Source organism: Platalea leucorodia, assembly GCF_965183815.1.
Source record: "Platalea leucorodia genome assembly, chromosome: 12".
Taxonomy (NCBI): Eukaryota; Metazoa; Chordata; class Aves; order Pelecaniformes; family Threskiornithidae; genus Platalea; species Platalea leucorodia.
In genome coordinates this window covers 7,212,496-7,238,908 of record NC_138834.1, presented here as the reverse complement: position 1 = coordinate 7,238,908, position 26,413 = coordinate 7,212,496, and the positions used below count along the sequence as shown (strand labels likewise).

The following is a 26,413-nucleotide window of genomic DNA, read 5'->3' as shown; positions in this document are numbered from 1 at the left end:
TTGGCTAGAACTCTTGAGAAAAGTGTCATGAAATTCACCCAGGCCCAACAGTTAAGATCATATTTCACGTGAATGGACACTTACACCAAAACAATGAACGTTAGAAAGCTATTGGGTAACTCTCTTATTCTGATACGGGTCAAGAATTGTGATTCATAAACATCTCAGTGGGTTTCCTTTTCAAAAACATATGTGCTGGCCTCCAGAAAGCAGTAGCAGCTCAAATCACAAGATCTGTTGTCAGGGACTTGTATATAAACCAGTTTGGGGTTGTTTTTTCCAGTTGTTTCTATGTAAATATTTTTTCTAGTATCAGCTAAATATAATATTCTATAAAATGTGTAAAAAGTTGCAAGGGAAGGTTAAGTCAAAGGTGCCACGTTAAAATCTTTATTTCACTTCATGTTGAGAATCACAGAATCATAAACTTTGGTGTCTAATATGAAAACACGGATCCTGTTTAGCACTGGTAGCAGCGGCTGAAATCTGTTGGTACTGGAGATGCTTGGGAGCAAGTGAGTACAGCACAGGGGTTGTAGTCTTCCCCCCCCCTGCCCCCCATCTTGATTTTACTACTTCAGGATATTTGCATGAGAATAAAATCTAGTTCTTTGGCACTCATCTGCTCCTGCTGTTTATTCTTCGCTTGAGGTTATTGTCTCAGTTTGTGACAACATAATTGGTTTCTGTGGAGAAGATTATGATATTGATGAGACTTATATATATGACTTCAGGTGAGGCGCAATCAAAGCGACAGTTCAGAATAGAAGGTACTGTCTGTTTTCATGCAGTTTTCACTAAGGCTCATTCAGCAGTTTAATTAAGGATGTTATTTATTACTGATATTATATCATGCAAAGCTGAAGTATGGACACAGTTATGCCCGTACAGGCATGACTAGGGTCAGCGCTGCTTATTTGGTTTTCTAAGCTGATGTAAACTGCACCAGGCTAGTCAGATACACGCTGTTCACACAAGGGTTGCTCACTATTTGTTGTAATTTAGTGTTCTCTAGTGTAGACAAGCGGAAAGAATTGAGCTGGAAAATGCTCTCTTAATAGTTCTCTCTGTGTATTAAATATTTCCTTGAACGGTTAGCTGCTCTTGTACAAGATGAGATTTTTGGAGAGCAATTATAATCAGAAAAGTTTATTTTATTGTGTTGTTTTCCCCCCACTGATTCCAAATTTGCTATTTTATACCATATCCTACCCTATTTTTTTAAATGCCAGCTCGGCAAAGTTTACCTAGCATTTGGAAATCATTCTGAGATCTTCTTGGCATGTGTGTCTTCACTCCTAACGCAGGCCTCGTAATTAGAGCTCATTTGTCAATTGTGTTGCTGTTGTAAGCAGCAGACTGGAACACGCTCTCCCGTGGCAGGGCTGGCTGAGGAGCGAGGTTTGATGTGGGTTACGCTTGGTGACCTGCTGCAGCCTGGATAGGTTAATGTAAATATCAAGAGTTGCTAGTATGCGTTGCAGATGAGAGGAGTAGGGTGATCTATGTCATGATTTAATTTGCTGTGAATGACATTTCACCGTGGGGTGACTGGTGGATTGTCCTTGGGGGATGTCACAAGTTATTTTTTTCTCCCGCCTGGATTACGGAGCCAAAAGGCTGGAGGGGTGAACAAGCGCGAGCCAGGTTACGCGGAGCCTCGCGTGGAATCGGCGCGGGCTAGCGGGGACGTGGTCTGCCCACGGGCAGGTGTGGGACCAGGCGTCTCCTTCGGGCTGTCGTTTGTTCTCCTGCCTCTGCTAGAGGCCAGCTGTATAATCGAACCACAAACACTGCTGTAATCGTGTCAGCTATCCTTGCTTCGTGGTTGAAAGCTCTCCTTTGTAGGCCTATAGTGAGAAATGCATCCCCCCCTTCCTCTCTCCTCCAGAAAACATTGGATTCTGATATTACCTTGTGATTCTGAAAGCCAAGGCCTTAGGCACATGCCTTTCGTGCCTCAGCTTTCATCTGCTCCTGCTCTCGGTTGTGTACGAACACAATGGGGGAAGTGAGAAACCTGAGGAGACAGGCTGAACTACCCCGTCGTCTTCTGGAGAGCCCCATCGTGCGCTGCAAGGAAGCGCTTCGCTCCTGGCATCGCGGATGAGCGGGACTGGGAGAATACCATCACGTACCCATAATTTGAGCTTGAGTTGGTGAGAGGACAGAAGTACAAACAAGAAATGGATATTTAAGGTATTCAGAATAAGTAAGGGGCATAATTACATGATTCACTTGGCTTTATCAGCAGTCGCCTATAAATATATGTTTAAAGTTTGACTGTATTTTTGTTACTTAAACTTGAGTGACCAGGCTTTGTGTAGATTATGGTGTCACAAGGGCTGTGAGCGGGCGTAAGGCAGCATTGCTGCTTGCTCCCGTGCCACCTCCTGCCTGTTGCTGCCTCTGAGCCTGGGCTACCAAAGTGTTTGTGTGGCCGTGTGGTAATTCAGACCAGGGAATGGAGCTGAAACTTGTTTGGCAAAAATCCTGATGCAAGGACCATTAGACGTGCTTCTTTATGGCTTCTTGGTTGCTCAGCACATGCAAATATTTAATCTCCTGTTTAATTCTGTGTTGTGGGCGTAGGAGCCAGAGGCGAAATCCTAACAACTTGAATGGAATCGGGATTTCCCCTGAAAGCAGGCCCATAAATCCAAGGGGAAATTTCATTCTCAGCGCTCAGATTCAGGCCTGTGTGTCTTGACCCTCAGCCGTAAGCTCTCGAGGGTGAAGGCAGCATCCGTGTTCAGGTGCTGGCCCTACTGTGACCTTCGGATCCAGAACAGGTCCCCGGTGTGTAACATTTCATACTGCAGGGAGGATATTTTATTGTAAAACCCCAGTAGTGGGTCAGGACGTTCAGAGTAGGGCTGGAAATGGTTCCTCAGGAGCAAGCAAAAAAGGGGGGTGCCCGCACGGGGAGCAGCGTGAGGCCAGATGCGAGCAGCTCTGCCAGCCGGGTCGCCTTCTATCCCATCGTATCCCATCGTATCCCAGCGCTGGTTCTGCCGCGGCGGGGGCATCGCTTGAAATCCCGAAGTTTGCTCGACGCCTTCCTCCTCCCGAGGGATGGAGGTTCCCTCCTCCCGTCCCGATCCTGGCAGGTAGCGAGGCAGAGGAGGGTGTGTGCGTCTGTCTGTCTGTCTGCGCGCCTCTCCTTTGTCTCCAGCAGCCCGTGCAGCGCCGTGCACCCTGCGGGCGGCCGCGCATCCCGGCGCCGCGCATCCCCTCCCCTCCCAGCCCCGCTCGGCACACCCAGGCAGGCCCAGCGTCGGCCCGCCCCCGCCGGCCCCCTCGGCAGCTGGCGGGGCTAATTACCAGCAGGGGGCTAATTGCCAGCGGGGCGTTAAAGTCCCCCGCCACCACCGCCTGCCCCGGCCGGGCTCGGCTGCGGCGGGGCGGCCGGCGCTGCCCCGGCCGAGCGGCCGCGCTGTCCCCGCTGTCCCCGCAGGCCGGCTTTGTGCAAGCGGGCCGCGATTGGCCGTGCCGGCAGGGCCAGCCCCTTCCTGGCTGCCTGGCATGAATATGCACGGCCCCCCTTCCTCCTCCTCCTCCTCCTCCTCCTGCATGTGTGTGTGTGTGTGCGGGGAGCGGGGCTCCGCCAGCAGCGCCGCTCCAGCCATGTCAGCTCGGCTCCGCCTGGGCCCACCATGAGCCATGGCCATGTCTGCGAGCGCCGACGAGGAGGACTACGAGTCGGAGCCGGAGCCCGAGCCGGGGCCGGGGCCCGAGCTGGGGCCGGAGCAGGTCCGGGGCGGGCGGCGAAGTTTGCAGCAGGAAGGGAGGGGAGGAGGCCGGGCCGGGCAGCGCCGCGCCGCGCCGAGCCGAGCCGCGCCGGCAGCGGGGACGGGGAACAATGTGGGGTCGGGAGCGGGCCCGGCCCGGCCCGGGGCAGCGCCGCCCGCCGCGGGGCTGCGCCCGCCGGCGCCGCGGCTGCGGGCGTGTCCGCGGAGCGGGGCGCGGAGCCTCCCGCGGGGGCCGGCCCGGGGCGCACGGCCTCGCCCGCCGCGGGCGCCCGGGGGCACCGGGAGTTCGGCACCGCCGAGGGCCCCGCGCCGCTTCGGGGGCGAATGCGCCTGGAGCCTGCGATTGTTCCTCTCGGGGGGTTTCCCTGCCGCCTCCGGAATTATTATTATTTTTTTTTTCTGGTAGGATTCCTCAAATAGCTGAGGGGGGCTGCAGGACTTCGGGAGGGAGTCTGATGCTGAGCCTGGCTACCTTGTCTGGGGCTGATTTACAGCCAAAACCTCCTTTCCCTTCCCAGGGTCGAGGGATGTAGAATCAAGAGAAGGATGTGTGCAAAAATGAAAAGAGAACTTTTATTAATACTTCCAGGGTTTATTCTCTGAAGGTTTGATTTTGTTTGGTTTTTTTTTTTTCTTGTGGGGGAAGGAGAATAAACTTTTTAAATTTATGAAGTAATCTGTGAAAAATAATCCAGAACATATGTTCTAGATTGCATATTTTACTCTCTAAGAACTGCCTAAGCAATTAAAAATGCACCAGGAATAAATTTAAACATGTGTATGCAATTCAAACACAAACTTGATAGCTTTGTGAATAACTCAAGGTGTTTTGCCCTTTAAAATGGCCTAATAATTTGCTTTTAGAGATGAGTTTGTACATAGGCTAGGTGTTGAGTCCATCCTCCAAACCCCATCTCGTTTCTAATAACTTTTACTGTGTTTTGGTTCATAATTGAGCCAAGAAAGCAGGGCTGAGAAAGAGTTTGGACTGGCGGTGGTGGTCTGCCTTGGGTGCTCCCCGGGGTGGCAGTTCTGGTGCGGAAACCTTAAGAGAGATGTTAATGTGCTGCCCTGGCCTGGGGTGGTGTCAGTCCCGAGAACCTAAGCCGGGTCTGGGACGAGTAACTTCATTAAGCCGTTACTTAGTTCTGTGGGTTGTGTGAACGTGCAGGCCTGTGCTGCTGCTCGATTCACTGCTCAGCTCCCAGAGCTGGTAGTTAAAATGTCCAGGCCCCCTTTCTTTTCTTAAACTTTGTCCCACACCAGGACTTTGCCAATTGCTTCTCCGTTTTGGTGTGATTACTGTAGGCTTTTTTAAAAGAGCTAATCGTTAGGGGAGCAGATTGGCCTCAGCTGCATTTGTACCAGCTGTGAAACCGCTACTGGAGGTGCTAGTTCTTGCTGGATGAATTTGGAAAGTTGGTTACGTTCTGGGATTCTTCAGCTCTTCTAAAACCCGAGGTCTTGATAGCGTTTTTATATCTTAATAGCTTAAAACAAAAATTAATGCAGGAAAGTGGAGATCCTTTCTTGTGGGATTTCTTAAAAGGCTTGGACTGATCCTAAAGTATAACGCTGTGACCTACGTAGCAAAGGCCTGTGGAGTGTTTTTCTTTTTGTTCAAAACCGTTCCAGTGGTAAAACGCCTTGCGTGGATCCAACTGTATTTTCATACAAGCTTGCTTTAACACCTGTAGTTACTATATTTTTCTACATGGGACGTGTAGCTTTTTCTGCTGCGATAGTCCCTGGTATGTAACAGGTGAAAGGCTTCAGCTCCACAGGTGTAGTTGAACAGCACAACTTCGGCACTTGGGTAGGAGTGTTTGTCACTCGAAGTTTCTTCTTCCTAAACTAAGAAGGCAAAAAGACTGTCAGGTTTCCCAGCACGAGAACAGATAGGATTTACTGCACTTGTAGTAGCTGCAGTCAGCACTGGGGGCTTGGAAGCGGGTGGGTGCCGGGGCACGTGTCCTGCCCGGTGCTGGCCGTGGGCAGGGCAGCACCCTGCTGCAGCCCACCAGCCTTGCTTGGTTGCTTGGAGTAGGAAGAAATTCGATTTCTGACTGTGACGCTTAACTTCAGCGTGTGTAAACAGACTGAGAAAAATGCGCCTGGGTGAGGGTAAGGGGATTTGTCCTGAAGTAGCGGTAAGAAGAAAAGCTACATTTGCACAAGGTGCCCCAAGTCTGTATAACTTACTGGTGTCTTTCTTGTTAAGGCCTCCTGCTTTGGATGCAGCTTATCTACAAAAGCATATTTTTGCCAATATATCTTATTCCGTTCTCCAGGCCTAACTTCTACCTCCTCACCACCAGAGGAAAATAAACGAGGGCACTTGCATTGGCACTGACGTGCCAGTTTATCACACCCTAAACAACATAGCTGTGTTGGTAGAAAAGCTGCTGGAGTGTCAGTAATGCCCAGGTGAACCTGCGAGGTATAAACTTTTCTATTTACTTGTGGGGAATTGATCCGTTTGTTGAGTAGTGGAGCACTGTGTGGTCACCTGGCAGTGGTCACTAGGAGCTACATTGCTTTTTGCAGGAGAGGACGAGAAAGTCGGCAGGTATGAATTGGAGGAGAAGGTGGCAGTGAGCATGTGGAGAGGATTAATCCTGTTTGGGGGTGGCTGGGCTTGAAAAAGTTCCACCCCCTTCCCCCTGATGCTGCTTGCTTCATGGGGGACCTTGGACTTGTCTTGCAGGGCGCCTCCACCCTGGCATATGCCGATGATGGGTGATGCGACTCTTGTAAGCCGTCGCTGCTAGAGGAAAACAGCTCTCCGGGAGTTCGCACATGTAGACTTTTGGGCAGATACACTTTGGTCAGACAAGTTAGATCTGTGGTGTTGGCTTGTGCTCTTCAGTTAATACAGCTTTTAAGGATGTTATTGGCATCAGTCTGATTTTTGCTGTCTTAAACTAGCTTCTTTCTCGTCCCCGCTGAATTCCTGCAGTCACGTCATCCTGTCCTTTCTTCCTTCTTCCTCTAAGTTCTTCCTTTGACGAGGGCTTCTGTTAATGGCTGAAGAGATGTGAGGGTTTAATGCTGAAGAACTGTTGACTTGGTTGTGATTATCTGGCGCAAGCCAGTGCGTGTGTAACGGGCTGTCAGCCTGCCAGGCAGTTTAATGCCAGTCCCCGTATTTCAGGGTTAACGTAGAGTTAATGACAGGGTCTGTTTCAGAGACCTCTGGTAAAATGACTTTGGTGGATCTCAGTCCAGTGCATTGGTATGTGTGTTGCTGGTCTACACCACTGCTGGTAACTGTCAGTGTGACTGGTTTTCATAGCAGGAAGGCCAAAACTACATGCCTAGGAGACTAGGAGAGGGACGTGTCACTGGAGCAGTAGAGGCCAGTGCTGCTCGCTGGCCCTGGGCAGCAAGCAGGGAGCCTTGTCCTCCAGAACTTCCACCCTGTTTGAACTGAAAAAAGCACCTCTGCGTCTGCCCACCTCTGCTACGAGAAGAGGCAAGGAAATAATGGACCAGAAGCCTTTGCTGTGGCACCCCATGGGCTTCTCCAGTGCCCACTATCAGTCCATGACCCAGCACGTTTAGGCTGGTGGTTTAGCTGACAACAGTTATGAATTGTGGGTTAATGTGTGTGGCTTTTTTTTTTCCCCTAGTGTTTATTTATCAGATGTTATAAGGAAACAACTGGTAATTAAATTTGTCTGTTCTAATTCTGTTAAAACAATTGTATTGGGCTGCAGTGCCACATAAAGGTCTAAGCGCAGGACTGGCACCTGGGAAGTCCTGTGTCCTCATCTTTCTTTTGGTGCCGATATGGTTGCGTGGACTTGGTCAGACTACAGCAAATCAGAATAGTCGGAATCTGTCCACGTGTTACAGAAGGAAATCACCCCGTCTTGCAAATGGAAGGGATGTATTTATGTGGCAGAGCACCTTGAAGCAATGAGCACTACGCATGTAAGATGTCTTGTCTTGGAGAGATTTATGCAGTGGATACATAAGCTGTTCAGATTGTACTTGGTTAGGAAGTGCTTCAGGGTCTCGCTGAGCCGGCCACGTGATAAGCCCTTCAGAAGGGCACCACACATGTCCCTGGCTTTTTCTCGGAGATGTTGAGTCTGAAATAATGGTACGGTGCCGCTGGCAGCAGTTTTAAGCAGGTCTCTGAAGCTGAGTGGTGGAATAAGACCCATGCCCAGGTAAAGGCCACTTGCAGAAGAGCTTGTTTCTAGGCTGCAGGCTTTGTCAGACTTGCTTTTAGGACCAGGACCTCCTTCCTCCTGGACTAGGTCGCAGTGTCAACTGATCTTCCTCTCCAGAGCAGAGGAGTTTGTATGTGAAGTTGCCTGGTGACAACTCCAACAGAGCCCGTTGGTGTTGGGATAGCAGTTGGGGAACATCAGCACCTACTTAGTGATGCATTTAACTGCTGATAGCTCTTGAAGTGTTGTCTCCAAAGCTTGATGCTCTTGGTATTTTTGTTTACCTGAGGTCTTTTGAGTTATTCTTTGCAACTGTGAAAGTTAGAAATCTGTTGCTGTAAACATCAAAGTTGTGTTTCTGTTGTTGTCAGAGTTGTGCTCAGGGCAGAGGCCCTTAGTGCCTCTGCTGCTCCTGACCCTGGTGATGGTGGGTGGCATCTCGGTGACTGCAGAGCAGGGAAATGACAGATGGTGAAAGCGTGTTAAAGGTACCTGTAAGCCAGCAGTGAAAACTTCCCAGCAGCCAAATGTTTGTCCGTAGCCAAGATAAACTAATGTCCTGAGTAGCGACTCTTCCAGGTAGCATTTCCGAGGGGTTTGTTTAGAGTTGGAAGTGTCATACCTGGGCTTATTCCCGGATCTACGCAGCCCTGTTGGGAGGCTTGAATTGCTGATGACCACCCCACCCAGTCCTCGAACCGTTGCCCACCTGGAGTGCTGTTGAGTTCGGTGAGGTTTGTAGGAGCTGAGCACTTCTGAAAATCAGTTTGCAAATTCGTGCCCTTTCCTGTCTGAAGAGGGGACGTGTTTAACCACTGTGGCGTGGGAGGGTGATCCCCAATTCATGATTTGTAAATGGCTTTGTAGTTCATAGTGTATTACATTTGATGGCCTAAGTTTGCTCCCAGTACCTAGGTGCTGTAGAGGCCATGCTGCGTCTGCTTCAGGGGCAGGAGTAGGTTACCTTTGTGTGTTGCATAGCAGTAGTCAGGGGGACGCACATACGACAAAAAAGAGAGAGAGAGAAAACTAGCAGGATGTCCTGTTAGCATGTCTTGTTTTAGAGGGCCATGCAAGTCCGCCAGCTTTCTAGGTTTCAGTATAATAGAGGTAGGTATTTAGTGTATTAATCCTAATATGTTTCAGCAGCTGCCTGCACAGCCTTCGTTAGGGGCTTGGGAGAGTGGTTGTCATCACTTCAGCATCCTCCTGCCTCTCTTTTGAAGACTCTTGCTGTGGCCAGAGAAGTATGGGCGCAGTTTCTGTGGAGGTGCTGGAGAACATAGGGGATTGCTTGCGACAGTATTTCAGGCAGGCCCTGTCTTAACGCCCTCGTTGTTGTAAGATTTAAGAAAAAAGTCTCTTCAAGTTTGGTATAATCTTTCTTTCCTTGACAGTTCTCAGAGGTGGCTGCTGGGGACTACAGAGTCAGCAGACACAGGCTGTGCCTGAGGGTCTCGGCTCATCTCCTTGGAAAGGAGATGATAGGATCTGCTACACAGGTGGGAGACTACATTGGTCCAGAACCTAGTTTAGGGCTTAGTGTCACCCAGTCCTGAGCTTAAGGCCACGGAGCTGCTGTTTGCTGGCCACCGTGGTAAACCCAGGCTGAGGAATCCTGCCATTCCCTACCAGTTCCTCACTATTTACAAGACAGCTCCACGGAGTTGTGCTGTGAGGAGGGTGGCAAATTGCAGTGCAGAGGTGGGAGCAGGAGCCAGGAAGGAAACCTTTGCCTAGTTTCTCTACCAGGGCAGGTACATTGTAAAACTGCACTCTGAGCTGGAAATCCTGCAGCATCTCTTCACTAACATCGACCTGGAATTTATCTGGCTGTCTGCCATGTGCTAAATAAACCCCAAGTCATGTTGGAGGCTCCTTCTACCCCCTTGAATCCCAGCCCCTTTCTGGGATAGCAACCCACAGGCCAGATTTTCTTCTGTGGAGGTTTTTAAGCGACCACTTTGGAGCCCCTTGAAACTAGATACTAGTGGGAATTCCTGCAAGGCCTCTCTGGCCTTGCTGGCTGCGACATCCTGGAGTGAAAACGTGGCTTGGATTGAGGAGTCAGTTGGTAAATTAGTACAAACCCAGCTAGTACAATCGCTTGAATTTCCTAACAAGCAGTGAAGAGGTCTGGGTAGGTAAAAAATGTTACATACAGCGAGATCAGAGGTCTGCACCTCTGCCGTCTGCTGCGCGGTGGTGATTTGTAAGGAAATCTGAGTTGCGTGCTGTGGTCTGGCTTCAGACTTGTTCTTGTACCTTCACCTTCCTGCCTTTTTTTTCTTTTTTTTTTTTTTTTAAGGATTCGCAAATTCTGTGTTCAAGCAATGCCTTTTTACTGCTCGCATCTTTGCGGTGTCCTGGTGCTTAAGACACTGTCCTCAGAATTAGGACTTGTCTCATATTACTGTGGCAGAATCAGGAGTTGTCTTTCAGCTGGAAAAGTACCAAGTTTGATTTTTTCCTTGAAAGAGATTGCATTTTAAAAAGACCATTCTGATGGTGTCGCAACTGTTGTTTCTGTTCTTAAAAAACTTAATCGTGTTCAAACCTAGTGGGAAGGAGTCAGATGCTCACGCAGAATCTTCCGTGTGCTGTTGGCAGAGGGGAAAAGTGCCCAGGTTGTTGTACGTATTTTGGTTTAACTTGTTCCCACTGATATCTAGCCTTTGGTCCTTGTCTCTTGCTTCCCTTGCTAGTGGAAAGAGACTCTGATAGAGAGAACGGAGGAGTGATTCATGCTGAGGAAGGAAATTATCTCTTATCTAGGTTGCTTCTAAGCCAGTCCTGCCAGAGCTGACTTTATCCTTGAGAGGCTGAAAAGTTGGTCTAAAAGGTAAATATTTATTCTCTAGAGTGTCTGAAATTGATCTGAAATCCAGGTGTCTGGCGTGGTTGCCGATGGGAAGGAAGCTACACTTGTCTGTGTTCACACAGCACAGTGCGATTCAACCTGCAAGCAGAACAAAAACTGTTCTGGAGGAGCATAATTAAAAACTTGCTGAAATCTGTGTAGCCTCATCGACTCAGCAATGTTTTCTCCTATCTCAGTTACGATAGTGGGTCTGTGGGAGAGAAAGCGAAGAGGTCTAGCTCCCGGGTTATTTGCTCTCCCAGCACTGAGGTTCCTGGGATGGAGACTGTTAAAATACCAGAACTCTTCTGCATCTTAAGGAAGTCACTGGAGCTTTGCTAAGTCAGCTGGGAGGAAGTTCAAATACTTGGCAATGTGGCTTTTCTTCAGGGCTGTATAGTAGGATGCTTAGGGAAGCTTTTGTAGTACCAAACAGAATGTTTCCGTACCCTTTCTTTTAAAAACTGCAGTGGAAATTCTGCATGGCTTTCTATAGCCAACCTGCCTGTGCCTTGGTGATTGCCCAGAATTCAGCAGGAACAGAAAGTGAAACTGGCTGGTCTGTTGGGCATATGCCGAGATGTGCAGAAAGTGGAAAAATTGTATAAATACTAAACCAGATGAGCTTTGCAGTCCTATTATTATCTTTATGGAGAAAGCTGTCAGTGGTAAGAATGAGCCAAGCCAATTCTTGCGTAATTAGCCCCATACAATTACATGGTATTTAGCGATGTTTGGCTTGAGCTGTAAGTTCTTGTGTATAACAGGGAGTTTCTGATGAGAACGTGAAATTTAGATATCCAGAGTGAATATGTTGCAGTTAACCTAATCATTTAAAAATCCTTTCATGGTCCTTTAGCTTCTGTCTTAAAGGTCATGGAAATCTAGACCTGGGATGCCCTTTTCAGCCTTCGCACAGCATCAGTTAGTGTTCTATTTTTGAGCACTTGCTGGTATTGGATATGAGGGCAGCTACTTTGGAAGGGTTTTGTAGTATTTGTGTTTTATTTCCTACTTTATCACTTGGCAGTAGTTCATACTCTCCTGTTTTTTGAGGGAGATTGCTGTGGCTTGAGCCATTGCTGCTGAGTGTTTCTCTGCTGTACCTAACCTCAAAATTACTTTTGCTGCCTCCTTGGATTCTTCCACTTCCAGCGGAGGAAAGTAGACCTCCTGGCTTAACCTGAGCACAGTCTTAAGAGCTCCCTAGCCCAGAGCTCAGCAATGGCACAGATCATCTCTTGACCTAAGCCAAGCACATCACCTGGGACTTGGTCCTGTATTGAGCTGTGCGCAAATTGATTCTCCCTGACCTCCTGTTGAAGTGGGCTTGCTATAGGTTTGGGATCTCTCATTTAGGTTTGGGATCTTTCATTTTTGCCTTTGTTTCTTTGTCTTTTTACAATGCATCTTTTCTTGACAAGGTGGTGGAACTCCTTTAGCTATAAGAGTGATCGTATGCAGCTGCTGAGTATTACCCATCTGTGTATAATTCTGATACAGCTGTCAGTTTTACATGCAAGATGTATACCGCTCCTGTCCAAGGAAGTTCTGTAGTTTAGATGGTACAGTGGGATGTGCGATTAACCTTGTGTGTCTGGCTCTTTCAGAACAGGGCAGTCGGACGGCCCAAAGGGAAACTGGGCACTGCTTCTGCGGTAAAGCTCGCAGCTAATCGGACAACTGCTGGAGCACGTCGGAGGAGGACGCGATGCCGCAAGTGCGAGGCGTGTCTGCGGACAGAGTGCGGCGAGTGTCACTTCTGCAAAGACATGAAGAAATTTGGGGGACCTGGCAGGATGAAACAGTCCTGCATTATGAGGCAGTGTATTGCAGTAAGTGTACCTGTTGCTACAGCTTGTTTGGAGATTTCTTTCTGTATCTGTCTCCTGGTGACAAGATGTGGAACTGAGAACTCTGCTCTGAATAGTCTCTAAAGCCTATCAGGCAAAACAGCGTAATCCCTGCCCTCTCAGTTCAGAGCTCTTCTTCCCATCGCCTTTCACCCCCTGCACCGCCACCACCCCCAATCTTAAACCAGAATGCTCCTAAAACTTAATAGCACGGCTTGCATTCTCAGTAGTATAGAAGGTAGATGTGGAGATTATCAGTACACCAGAAATTGGCACTCAAATCACACTGAAATTCTCGAATTTGGGGGAGAAGGGGAAGAGCAGGAAGTTCTCATTCAAAGGGAAAAGAGGCCTGTTTGGTTTGGATCTCTGAATTTCCTGAGAAAAGCTGCCTTTCAACTGTCTCTACCATCTTAACTACTTAACCAACTTAAGATATGGAGAAATCTTTGACTGGCATTGTCCAAGATTTTGCCGTTGGTGATCCCAGCCCCAGGCTACTTGAGACCTTAATTTCAATTTCTTTGTTATTACCTAGGCATATAGGAGGGATCTGATCCAGATGAGCCAAAGAGCCATCAAGCCAGGGACTTGTCTTCCTCAGGGACTGGAAATGGCTGTCACGGGATGAGGATCAGAACAGGGCAAGCAGGCAGTCAGACAGTTTCCTGCGCTCCTGTGATACGTTGCTTAGAAGCTTCCTGGATCATAAGTGATAGCTTTGTATTTAACAAATATTGACAGATTAATCTTCCATTAAGTTGTCCAAGCACCTCTTAAATCTGTTGCTTTCATACTGACTGTGGCGAAGCTTCTCCTCAGGTCTCATGTCCACAGTGCCCCCATTCAAGGGTAAAAATTAGCTTTAGCTTTTCTCTTAATTCTTTGGAAGGTCTTGATTAAGGGTGTTGTTTTCTATTATATTTTTTAAGGAAAGGAATGTTGTTTATTCAGAACTGAAATATCACCGCATCGATACTGATTTCTCTATAACTGTTGTTATAGTTGCTTTCACTTAGGTCATTTTTTTCTTTTAATTCTGATGAGGAAACTGAAGTGGAGGCATTAAATGACTTGGTCTGACACAGATAAAAAACTGATAAGCGCTTAAGGTTTCCAGTAGTTGCTCCTGGTAGCTCACTCCATGTCCTGTTCTAAGCCACGCGCTGTTCTTGACATAGAGGATTGGATTCAGCTCTGCTGGATCTGTCAGTAAAGTACATAGAATATCTACCTTTCCACAGAGTGCTTTTGCAGCTCAAGTGTCTTTTCTTTGAACACTTGATTTCCTGGAGTGTGGCATGAATTGAACAGCATGGATGAAGAATTTATTATTCTCCAGGGGCAAGAAATAGTGAAATCGTGCTGCCTTTTTAGTGGAGGGATTAAATTAGGGCTGCAGTGTGCTTTCTTGTCCTGACTGATGAAGGAAGCTTTCATGCTAAGCTGTTTCACTCTTGATACACAGGCTGAGCCTTTTGGAGATGAACTGGGTTCTCTTCTGGCTGAGTGTAGTCATCCTCTCATCCCCTTTCTTCTAATGCAAGAAGTATTTTTCTTCTTGGTCTCTGCAGTTTTATTTCCAGGTGCTGTGGTCAGAGTACAGGGCTTGGTAGCCAGTGTACTCTGATTCCTTGTCCCACCCTTGCATGCACTGAAGAAGACCTCTCTGCCCTTTGTAGGTTCCCTTTGGTGTGAATAGCAGGGGGAGTATTACAAACTTTCTTAGAGCAGCAAAAGCACAGATAATTAACAACTTGAACTGTTGTAGCTTTTAATGGTGCTTTACATTTCTATAAGGAATACTATTGTCTTTACTCTTGTTCATTATGTTCTCTAACAATTGCAGTAGTAATATATTGTGGTACCTATCCAACAGCTTCCAGCCAAACAAAAAAACTCCAAAACACCGAAGCCAGGCTCTGTGGAAGTAATGATCCCTACAGTTCTGGGATTGTGCTTTCCTCTGGTTAATAACATTGACAATATTAACTAGACACAGACTTTCATTAAACTCAAAAGCCTTAAGAGAGCCTGTACTGCTGTTCAGAGAACAGGAAGCTCCTCTGCATCGCTAGTTCAATCAAGAACGGAAACAGGAGTGCCTGGGACACTTCATGCTGCATTGAGCAGGTCTGGAGGGAGTGTGGGAGGACGAGTTGTGACAGCATGGCCGCTGTTCCAACCCGTCAGTGGGACAGGGCTAGTTGGGGCACAGAGGAGATCCCGTAGACACCCCTGCTCCCAGCAAGAAGAATTGTGCTCCTCCTGGGATGTTTGTTCTTGTGTGTGGCTATAAATACTTGTTGTGTGGGAGACAGGACAAAACAAGTGGACGGAGCTCTTATGGCTCTGGACAACTTAGTTTTAGTCTAGTTTACCTGCTAGTGGACCGGGATCCTGGGGATTCCTATTTTGTGCCTCGAGGAAGGGTGGGAATTAAATAACAAAAAATAAAAAAATGCTTTTAAAATGGAGCGTGGGTAAGTACTGGCATGAGAAAGCAGGAAGGTGTTGCTGTAGCTAATGTATCAGACGTTGGTGTGTGGGGCAGCACGGTGTACTCTGTAATGGCTTACCATAGCTAGGTTTTTCCCTATCTGAAACTTGCTGAAGGGATGCACTGTTGCTCCATAGCTTTGGTTCAGGTGTGCAAGTATCCGCTTACGGATTTTGTTCACTCCATCTATGAGAAATCCTTACAGTGAAAAGCCACATCTCTGGCTACTTAATAGTTAAGGATTTGCAACCTAATCGATTGCATTTCACATTACAGCCAGCTTCTTATGAGGATCTTCCTTTTCTTTCTTGTAATGAGGCTCATACCTTATTGCTGCAAACCAGAAGTTTGTTCCTCATTAGCACAAAGGTGGCTTTTTAATTAGACTGGCATTCAGTGCTTTGACATGGGTGACAGATATGCGAGATGCTGCAGTTGCCTTTCTGCCTCAGCAAAAGACAGGAAAAAAAAAAAAAATCAGTGTGCTTCTCACTCGTGACACTTGCAGGAGAGGAATTCTCTTTTAAGTGTCTGTGTAGTGCTTCTTGCAATACTCAGGTTGGGAGCAGGGCCCTAGATAATAGATTTTTAGTCAGGAAAAGGTCTGTTCTTGGTTCTGTTGTGGGCTTGCTGTGAGACCTGGATTGGGTCCCATAACATCTGTCTGCCCTGCTTGTAAAATAGGGGAGCTGCCAAATTGCTAGTCAGATTGTGAAGCTTAATGGATGTGAATAGTGATGTTCTAGGTTGCTTCTTTGCCCTCCCATTGTACACTACTGAAGTGACTTGTATGCCAATGTCTGTGTCAGCTCACAGATTCGAGGGACCCGCCAAAAAAGCATTTTCATCCACCCCTGGGATGCCCCGTGAATCTGTTGCTACAGGGAGAGCACTTTAATTCCATGAAACACGTCCTGTGATGCTTGCTCTGGGTACCCAGCCCCAGTTGTTACCAGTTTTTCTTGCCTTTGTTGCTCTGCTGGGCTGGAGCCTTCAGCAGTTTGCAAAATTAATCCCTATTTATCTCCTCTTTGAAATGAGGATACTGTAAATGCACGTTGAGTTCTTGTTTCCATACGTCTTCCATGTCCTGATCGAGACTTCTTTCTGATATGTGTAAACAGCCGGTGTTGCCTCATACTGCCGTGTGTCTGGTGTGTGGAGAAGCTGGGAAAGAGGACACTGTGGAAGAGGAGGAGAGCAAGTTTAATCTCATGCTAATGGAATGCTCCATTTGTAATGAAATAATACACCCAGGATGCCTTAAGGTGAGTACAAAGATGTGAGACACGTTGGAAACAAAAACTGGATTAGTTGTTACCTTAATATAAAGGTAGTGTGCAGAAATTAGGAAGCTTTCACATTTTTGTCTTTGGAAACTTAAGTGAGCAAAGAGTTGGTGTGAGAAGCAGGGTGGCAGCCGTGCACACGCAGTCCTGACTGGCAGGCGAGGATCCTCTCATGTAACCAGCATCCTCTGTAAGCAGAGACTCTTGCTTTGGACCGCCTCCGAAATGCGTGTGCATGCAAATGTCTTCTGGGGCTTTTTTTTGTTTTGTTTTTCTTTTTCACCCCTTGTTTAAGGAAGTGAGGAGTTTCAGTTGGGATGGGAAGCTCAAGAGAACAGAGAAATCTGCCTGTACTTTTGGATGAGTTAATCACAATCCCCGTATTGGTGGCTCCTTCCTGTGCCCCACAAAGTACAAACGAGTAGTTTGCTGTTCATGTTTGTCCCGGCACAGATGTGCTTTCAGTGGCAGCTGGCTTTAAAGATGTTACGAGCAAATGTTGCAGTAGGAAGACTGCAGCTCTAGAGAGCAAACTGAGCAAGTTTCAGGCTGCGGGAGTGCTCACCCTTGGCTGACTTGAGTCCTGTGAGCAGCTATATTCTTTGCTGGTAACAAAAGTGTCATTTTGGGCATATCTTAGTGTATTAGCATTTAGAAGGCTCCTTTCTCCAGAGCTGGTTTGTTTCAGCTGATCGGCTGTTTCCTGTTGCTGATTTGTTTATGGTTAAAATGATTTGCCAAAGCAAATGTATTCTGACACGCCATGCCCCAGAAAGCAGCTTTTGGCCCTTCTGGGATCTCTGGGAGGAGAGGTATGTTCCTTATGCAGGCCCGGGGTGATGCTCTCCTGGCTTTTTATTTTTCTTGCGCTGTACATGGTATTGCATCAAGCTATGTGCATGTCATTTATTAGAGCAGAAAGTAGGTAGCTGGCAAACCAGAACCGTGGCTGTCTCCCTGATTCATGAAATGGGTGCTCGCAGCTCCTGCCACAGATGGGCTCTGAAAGGGAGCTTTGCTTGCTTGGCTCTGCTTAAAACAAGGCTTCGGGGGCTGATGAAGCAAGGGAGGGAGCTGCTCATTTGCAGAGGTACCTCAATTTTGGCTTCTAGCTGCTGCTTTGCTATTCCAGTCCTTCCTGAAAGTGCCCTGCGCTCCCCCACCTCTCGCTTTGCAGTGTCAGTGACACTTCATGGCCACGTCCAGAGGACACAGTTGTCATCTGGTGGCAGTTCAAGTACGGTTTCCTCTCCCCATGCCACGTTTGGGACTAGTTGCACAGGATGTGGGTCAGATCTGTGAAATCACCAAGTGCTGTTTGTTCTTTTATGCATGTGTGGTGTTCTGAGTGCTGTTTTGGTAACTAGGAACAATGTTGCTTCGGGTGTTTCTGAAAATTAAGCAGTGGGAGATTTACAGTGTGCCTTGTGTGTCTTGTATTTTAATTGCTCAGTGCTTCTGTTGAGCTGGAATAGTGGGATAACTGGTACAGTTTATTTACTGAGATAAAAGGGCACTGGTAGGATTTCAGAATCGTTTTGGAAGGCGAGATGAGACTATGCACCGGAGAACAGCAAAAGGAAAATGGAGCCTCTTCCTTGGTTCCCTCCTTGCTCTTTATGCCCAGGTTCCATGATTTTCTGCGAAACAAAAATCTGTTGCCATGTTTACGTGTTGCTTGAGCCCTCGACATGGGCTTAAGCCCAGAGGATGGAGCCCATAAATAGTCCTTGTGGGAAGCACGTTTGAATGCAGATGCAGCCCCAGGGCAGCTGCTTGTCTCTCCCCCAAGAGCAAGTCCCTTCCTGTCCTGCTCGGTAAAGAGGCAGTAGTACAGGTGAACTGTTGGTCATCTCCAACGAAATGTCTGGCAAATGTACTTCTGGGGGAGACTGGAATAAACTGGATCAGCGAAGGGAGGAGCGTCCTTTCCTGGCTTATTCCCATGTGGAGTGAATTCCCTCCAAGACGCATCTCCAAAGCTTGTGGAGTAGTCTGGGACATGCCCTGGCTAATTTGTACTCCAGGGCAGGTTGTTCTGGTTTGAAGTCCGTCCTCTTCCAGCTTCCCGATTTGGCTGTACATGTTTGTGGTGCGTTTTCTCCATGAAAAAATAGCATCGGAGGATGACCTCTGAGGAGATGAAGGGTAGCTCAGGTGCATCTGCGCTCTGACACGCTTGCAGCCTTGAGGGACTCCTGTGGGTGCCTCTTGCTGGGGGAGCCCTGGGTACCAGAGCACGTTAGGTGCTTGCGTTGACACCACGCTAAGGACAGCCAGGATGTTGCACGTACTGAGAAGTCTCACGGGAGGTTTCTGCCATGCTTCTTTCCTTGAAAATACAATAGCAACACAAACGCTCGTTTTGCTGAAGAGTTTCTTACGAAAACAATCTTGGTGAGCATTTTGCAAGCACAGCGTTGTTTCCAGAGGGAGCTAGTGAGATTTTTGGAGGAATATTGCCTTTCGTTGTTACAGAGTGTTTGAGTTGAACTGATACTGATGAATTTTTCTTGCTACGTGTCAAATTGCTAGTAATGCTGGTTACACATGTGAGTGAGTGCGGTATCTGATGCTGTTTCCTTAAGAAGGGCTTTGTTTTCCCCAGTAGGAGCCTGTTCTGTTTCATCTTAGGTGGATATAGTGATAATGATGAAAAAGGTGAATATTTAGGTGCCTTGTCAGAGCAGCAGAAGTACAAAGACCTCTTCCAGCACAGCTGCACTGCTGCCATGGGTTCGGCCCAGGTGCGTCTCGCTGCCGCTGTTGTTTCAGTCTTGGCACTGCCAGAATTCATGGCTCTCACTCCGTGGTGTCAGATCAGCATCCTGGGCTCTCCATATTCCCTAACAAGAAGACTTCACAGTAGCGTAGTCTCATGTTTAGGCTTTCTGAATTGCTGAGCTCATGCTGCAGGTACGTTTCTGAAGATGCCTCACGCTGTGGCTCAGACGCCCACCTGCTGTTTGTAGCAAACACTCAGAACTGGCTCCCACCCAGCCTGAAAGGCTTGGGACAGATTCAGTGGCAGGTTTGTGTGTGTCTAATTAGTTTGCTTACAGTTCCTCACATCTGTTCAGTTCCTTAAACTTCACAGAAGGGACAGAGCTGTAATGCTTTCCCTTCAGTAGTATTTGTTCTATATTCAGTGCGGGAAATAACTTGTTCCCAACTTGGGCTTTGGCCAGGAATTGTTCCCCTGAGGCAGAGATGTATACAACAACTCCTGGAGTATCTTACACCTACCATGGGAAAGAAGGTTCAAAGGCACACAGTTGTGATAAAACCAGTATTTAAATTCTGCCCACTTCATTTACTCATTTATTAACTCCAGAAGACTTGCTGAGAGAGACTGACGTCTCATCACTCTCGCTAGATGGTGAAACTAGAATGGCTGCTGTCTGGCTCAGGGACTTGAGGAAGCAGATCCCCTAAAACCAGGGCTTGATCCTGCACAGCCAGCGTGCTTTCGCTGAGCTGGGAGGAGAGGAGGAAATGTTTCAGAAACGTGAAAAATCTGCAGATCTTTGCCCCTGCCTGTTTCAGCAGCAGTCTCCTGCTACTGTGCTGCTGCTGCCAATGCCTAGCTATTTGTCTTGAGAGTAGCATATTTTTGTTGTCTATAATAGTAATAAATTAATCTTTTTTTTTTTTCCCCAAGGCTTATTTCGGAGTACCTAACTAAATCCTTAAATGTGAACGTGCCATCAGTGAGTGTATGTGTTTGTGTGGAGTTTTTTTTACCTTAGCTCTAGTTTTCATCCTCGGTTTCATTCACAGAAATGCCTTTTCAGAAACACCTATCTCCTGTTTGGAAAGTAATGTGGGCTCCTGCATGGGAATTCAGAAACCAGCAGCTTTTCAGCTGCGTAGGGCAGGACTGTGCTTTTATTGCAGTGTAACAACACTGAGTGTGCATCTTCTCTTTCAAAAAGCAAAATGTCACAGTCTCTCAGAGCTGGTGAAGTAGGAAGCATTTCTCTTCCTTAGACGAGCTGGGTGACTGTGGGTGTGAGAAACCTTAAAAATGCCTTCATGCGTCCAGTCTTCTGAATAAAAGTGCCTGTTCTCTAGCTGACTTGGCAACCATCATTTTTATTGGCACATGGGCTCGAGGCATGGGACTGCTAGTTCTGATCCATAAAGAAAAATATTTTAAGGAACACTTGATTACAGTGCAGGGCGCTTTGCTTCTAAAAATGCCGAACAGTATTAATGTATGTGAGAATGTGTGTATGGGAAAAAATCCCTTCCTATTAAAAGATCAGACTGTGCCTCACTCCGGGGGGCAGGGGGGGACGAGACAGGACTGAGCTTTTCAAATAAGTGGTGTGGGAGGACACTTGGAGATGGAGTGATTACAGTCCCGGGGTTTTGGTTTGGGTTGTTGGGGTGTTTTGTGTTGTTTTGGTTTTCTGCGAGAGCAGAATGTGCCCTGTGTTACTTGGGATTGTCATTGACCTTCATAAAAAGCCCAGACCTGAACCCTTTGTCAAATACCAATTTGGCCAGCATGCTTTCCTCCCCTGTTGCCATCAGCAGCAGGGTAATTGTGCAGGACCGAGGGCTTGCTCAGCACCAGCAGGATGGTGCGGCACCTGCGGTGATCCGGGTTTCTTTTCTGCAGCCATCGGGAGGGCAGCAGTTGATCAGAGAAAATTATGAGCTGTACAAAGTGCCTGTAAATGATCTACCTGTAGACTTTTGCAGCTTTTTGCAGCACAGTTGTGAATGGAGTTGTGCCTCTCTTCCACCAGGTGAAGGAATCGGATGGTGTGGTTAACGATGAGCTGCCGAACTGCTGGGAGTGTCCAAAGTGCAACCATGCAGGGAAAACTGGAAAAGTGAGTTTAATGGGAATAAGTGGTGCTGGAATGACATAGAAAATCTCAAACATTCCCTCTGGCTTGTAGATATAATTTTGCCCAATACCAGCTTTTGATTTTGTGATTAATTCCGTTGAGTTGAAGGAAATAGGCTGATGGCTTTCTATTCTTTAGTAACCGATGTATTCTCGTTCCACGTACCAACACTTCACCCAAAACCTGGGGAATAGGTAGGTTAGTTCTGTGCACTGCTGCATGTTAATTTCTAAGATGAAAATGCTTTAAAAAAAAAAAAAAAAATCCAGAAGCAGTTATGCAAAACCTGAAGTGTCTTGTTGGAATTAGTGAAACATTATTTCTTTGCAAACTGAGACAGACACTGCAAGTGTGTAGTTAAAAAAATAACTTTATGAAGGTTGAAACTACTTTACTCTGAGTCCTTGCTAATCATTTTGTCTGTTACAAAGTGATCAACCCACCAGTTTTGGAGGCGACTTAGGTAAAGAGCTGAGAAAGGCATAAGATATAAAGTTTGTTTGTGTTTTGTGTCTCTTTGGCGTACAAGCAAAAGCGCGGACCAGGATTCAAATACGCATCAAATCTCCCAGGCTCGTTGCTGAAGGAACAGAAAATGAATAGAGACAATAAGGAAGTAACAGATGCTGCAAAACGGAAAGGGGATTGTGAAGAAACTCCCAGGCGGAAATCGGAGGAACATTCCAAAAAGACTCAAGTTGACTCAATACTGAGGAGAAAGTCAGACGAAGTGCATCTGTGGAGGAAAAGGAAATTTGAGAAACCCCAGGAACCCACTATGAGAAAGCGGGTATGACAAAACACTCTTTTCATGTACTTACACAGATGCGCGTGGGCTGGTTGGGGCTGATGTCTCTTGCCTTCTGGCTTATAGCTCATCTTGAAATCCCAGATTGTTACAAAAGAAACTGCGATGTTTTACCTTCCTTTCTGAAAACTGCTACTCTGACAGGACAGTAGTCCAAACAGCGACACTCGGGTTGACGTTCAGAGGCCGAAAACACTGGGCTGTGGCTGTTTTTTTATTCAAAATACTAGAAAGCCCACTTTAACTGAAAAGCTTTTACAAGGTGCTTGGAGTAGGAACAAGGTGAAAATCAATTTTTAATGGCAACTTTTTCATCTTTCTCCACTTGGTGGCGCATGGCAGCTTGTTTTGTGGCTGATTCAGGGATGAACAATACTCATAACCCATCGGAGGACCTTTAGAAATGACACCTTCTGTAGCCTGCAGAGAGGAGGAACTGCTTGTGACAGCGATGTAGACAGCTTTTCCCTGAATTGAACAGTCAGAGCTCTTGGGCCAGGCAGGGACACTCTGAATTGTCTTGTGGATTGCGAAATACAGTACTTGGGATATACAGAAATGCTGGTTTGCGGAGGCAGAAAACGAGGCCTTAGATTTAACGTATCTCACGAGTAAATGGCTGATGGCTTTAAAATCGGAATCAGTGGCTGGTTTTGTATTGCATGTGTAGTTCATGAGGAGTGGCAGTCAGTCCACCCCGTGAGGCTTGCTGGCGGGAACGCTACAGTACAGTAAACGCAGGGATTGGGGTTGCTTTGGTAGAATGAGAGCGCAGAATTCACGATACCAGTTTATGCATATCTGCTTTCTGGCCATGCTTTCCCTTTCCCATCCCTATGGACTCACTGCAGTGTTTATGGATGGCTTGAATTGCTCCATGGAAGCCCCCCAGTGCGTGAGGAAGGCACCGTGGATCACCAAACCTTCATCAGACAGCACAACAAATGTCATGTTTTGGGGTTTTTACTTTTCTTTCTTCCAACAGCTAAAACTTGGAAAAGAAGAGAAACTCTTCAGGAAGAAGGTACTTTGCTTTTTTAATAGATGTGTTCTCAATCCCTTTTAATCCCCTTTCTTCATGTGAGCTGAATGGTGAGCCGGTTCCTCTATCAGTCATGTCCTTGTGTCACTGCAGGCATTTTTATTATCGCATTTACGTCTTGAAGTTGCAGAATATCTCTCTCATGGAAACCTTTACTCTCCAGGGTAGTTTAGCTGTAGTGTCTGGGTTTATATTTTCTGTTCTCTTGTCCCATATTAAAATACAGCAGCAAGCTGTTTTTTGATGACCCAAGGAATAAAGTTCTGTTTCCATACTGATGTTTCGCTCTTCCTGTGTGGTTCAATCTTGCCCCTGCCGCACAGCCCCTCGGCAGTCTGTACCACAGCACATCCCTGGAGTCCCCCGCTGACGCCCCAGGGAGCCGGGGCGACCTGGCACACAGGTACTGATTACATCTCACAATCTGGCACGGTAACAGAAGTCCGATGCTTTTAAACTAAGCACTCGTCAGTACCCTGTGTGAAGGATGCTGCAAGCTGACAGTAGTCTGGTGGTGTAATTTTTTTTTTTTTTTATTCTAACCTGTCATTAACTTACTGTGACCTCTCCCTTTACAATATGTTAATTTAAAGACAGAGTGATCAGCTTTCTCTGCTGTGCGCCACAGTCTGAAGCACAGGAGCACATCCACTGACTTGATCCAATTAGTTTGTTGCGAAAGCGTAGACCTTCTGATATAACAAGTGTGTTCACAGCAGTTCACCTTTTCTTGCCAGTCCAGGTCTCTTCTTATTAGAGCTATTTCATTTTAACAGTTGGTGGCTTCTTTCTTGCTTGCAGTGATCAAATTAGACTTGAAGTCGTCCCTGGTCCTAGTTCGTATGTCTCTTACGTTTCTATCTGGTGTGCATCAAAGAGAGATTTGATTAATGTGAGCAAGTGCAGCGCCGTTTGCTGTTATGAACAGTGACCGGGGCAGGGAAGAAGGTGCCAGCTCACCCCTGTCAGCCTGCGTTGCGTTGGAGATCGTGTCAGCGTGAGGTCTTGGCAGGCTAACAGTGTGTCAGACCCGTCAGTCAGATTCCCCGTTCTGCATGCACCGGAGGTGGGGGAAGCTTGAGAAGGCGAGCAGAGTTTAGCAGGATGGAAAGGAGCAGCTAAGTGTAATTAAAAGAGGCTGTGAGTATCCAGCAATAAGGGCCAGAACAGCACAGCCACAGTGCGAGTTGGTGATTGCCATTCAGGAGGTTTCAGAAATCGACCTTCTGGCCGTTGGGCACGAACGCATGTCGGCCAGTGTTTAAAGTGGGTGCCCAGTGAATGTGTCCCAAGCCTGGTTTCTTCTGGCCTGCTGGGGAAAAAGCTGTCTATAGTGTGCTGCGTATCTTCTGTATGTGAATTGTCTGCTGCGTAATGAGTAAGGCCCTTAAATCTGCAGGATTATGCATGGTGAATAAATGCATTTCTCACTCTCTTGGAGTCTGGAGAGCCAATAGCTGGACTCCTCATCCATGATGGCGCTTGAACTTGATACCTTTGGCCGTGAATGTACCCTTGTGCTCGGACGGGTGGGGCCCAGTGCTGGCAGGCAGCCCGACCCCCCCGGGCAGGGCTGCCTGTGTAGAGCATCCGCATGTGAAGTACTGCCGAGTACGTTCTTGCTCGAATAGTCAGCCCTTGTCTCTTCCTTTTCAGCGGCGATCATGGAAGGCTCCAGATGACCGAACTGCCATGATCAAACCCCTGCGGCGCCTCAAGCAGGAGCCAGAGGATGACCTGCCAGAAGCACCTCCCAGGTCCAAGGATAGTGACCAGTCACGGTCCAGCTCGCCCACTGCAGGTCCCAGCACGGAGGGTGCCGAGCCCAGGGACAAGAAGAAGTTCAAGATGAGGCGGAAAAGGCGGCTTCCCAATAAGGAACTGAGCAAGGAGCTCAGCAAGGAGCTCAACCAGGAGATCCAAAAAACCGAGAACAGCCTTGCCAATGAGAATCACCAACCCATCAAATCTGAACCTGAGAGTGAGAATGAGGAACCTAAGCGTGCTTTGAACAACAGCGAGAGACTCCATAGGTTCAGCAAAGGGTTAAACGGGACTCCCCGGGAGCTGAGGCACCAGCTCATCCCCAGCCTTCGAAGCACACCTCGGGGAATTACCCGGCCACCGCCTTCGCTCTCTCCTCCCAAATGCATTCAGATGGAACGGCACGTTATCCGGCCACCTCCCATCAGCCCCCCTCCGGACTCGCTCCCCCTGGATGACGGGGCAGCCCACGTGATGCAGAGGGAAGTCTGGATGGCTGTCTTTAGCTACCTCAGTCATAGAGACTTGTGCATCTGTATGAGAGTTTGCAAGACCTGGAACAGATGGTAAGGAGGGCGGGAAGCCGAGCTAGGTCTCATGTGTAGCGGGATGGACTCGAAAGGGAAGTGGGTGACGGAGGCACTAATGGCTCCTAGAAGAGGTGTGCAGGTGGTCACTGAAGCTCTGTTGAGCCCAAGGAGAAGGGGTGACCAGCAGCCTCTAGAGAAGTAGCATGTCTGCTGGTGCTTTCTCAGGAACAGCAGTTCCCAGCATTTCTGATGGGAATTGTGTGTGTCAGCATCGGCGTCAGCCTGCCGGGGCCGCAACGCTCCAGAGCAGCCTGTTCTGTAGCAGACACCACAATGTTCTTGCCTGCTGGAACAGGCAGTCTAGGTCATGCTAAGTCTTGGTGTCATTCTGCCCCCAGGACTCGCTGACTGCTAATGCAGTTGTTTGTTCAGTTCAGCTATTAAATATCTATTGAGATATAGTGGAGATCTCCCAGAGCCCTCGGTGTTCTCCTCCGAAGGTCCGTGGGGATTGTTTCCCTGTAGAGGGTGTGTGGAGAGCGCTCCCGTTCGCTGTGTTCTGTACCGGCAGAGCTGATGGAGGAATCCTTCATGATCATATTTACTCCGTTCGGTGCCCAGGGTACCGGAGTGCGAACGTTAACACAGCCGGTGACTGTACGGCAGCGGGAAGCATTAGTGGACAGATTTATACGTTTCACTGAACTTGTAGTAAAGTCTCTTGTTGGCTGTCATCTCGGATTCTGCTGCAATGTGCACACAGATGGGCAAATTGTAACAGAGACTCCTTTCTAGCACAGTCTAGTAACAAACTGGGTGAATGGCAGAAAGGTTGAGAGGTTGATAATTCGGTGCGAGATGATGTGTGTGGAGTGCCTCCTCCGTGGGCTCCTCGCTGTCACAGAAAGCTGGTAAATGCCTTTTCCACGTAAGTGCAGTATTTTCTAATGGAAAAAATGACAAAATGCAGAA

General features: G+C 47.6%; 1 protein-coding gene across 1 annotated transcript in view; it reads left to right on the top strand.

Annotated features, from left to right (window-relative positions):
* Positions 1 to 26,413, top strand: part of KDM2B (lysine demethylase 2B) — a 63,096-nt gene that overhangs the window by 33,847 nt on the left and 2,836 nt on the right. The window contains exons 5-10 of the mRNA XM_082325096.1: positions 12,404 to 12,628; positions 16,271 to 16,414; positions 21,193 to 21,279; positions 21,827 to 22,087; positions 23,091 to 23,129; positions 24,804 to 25,477. Of these exons, the coding sequence (XP_082181222.1) occupies positions 12,404 to 12,628; positions 16,271 to 16,414; positions 21,193 to 21,279; positions 21,827 to 22,087; positions 23,091 to 23,129; positions 24,804 to 25,477 (1,430 nt within the window). The remainder of the gene's footprint in view (positions 1 to 12,403; positions 12,629 to 16,270; positions 16,415 to 21,192; positions 21,280 to 21,826; positions 22,088 to 23,090; positions 23,130 to 24,803; positions 25,478 to 26,413) is intronic.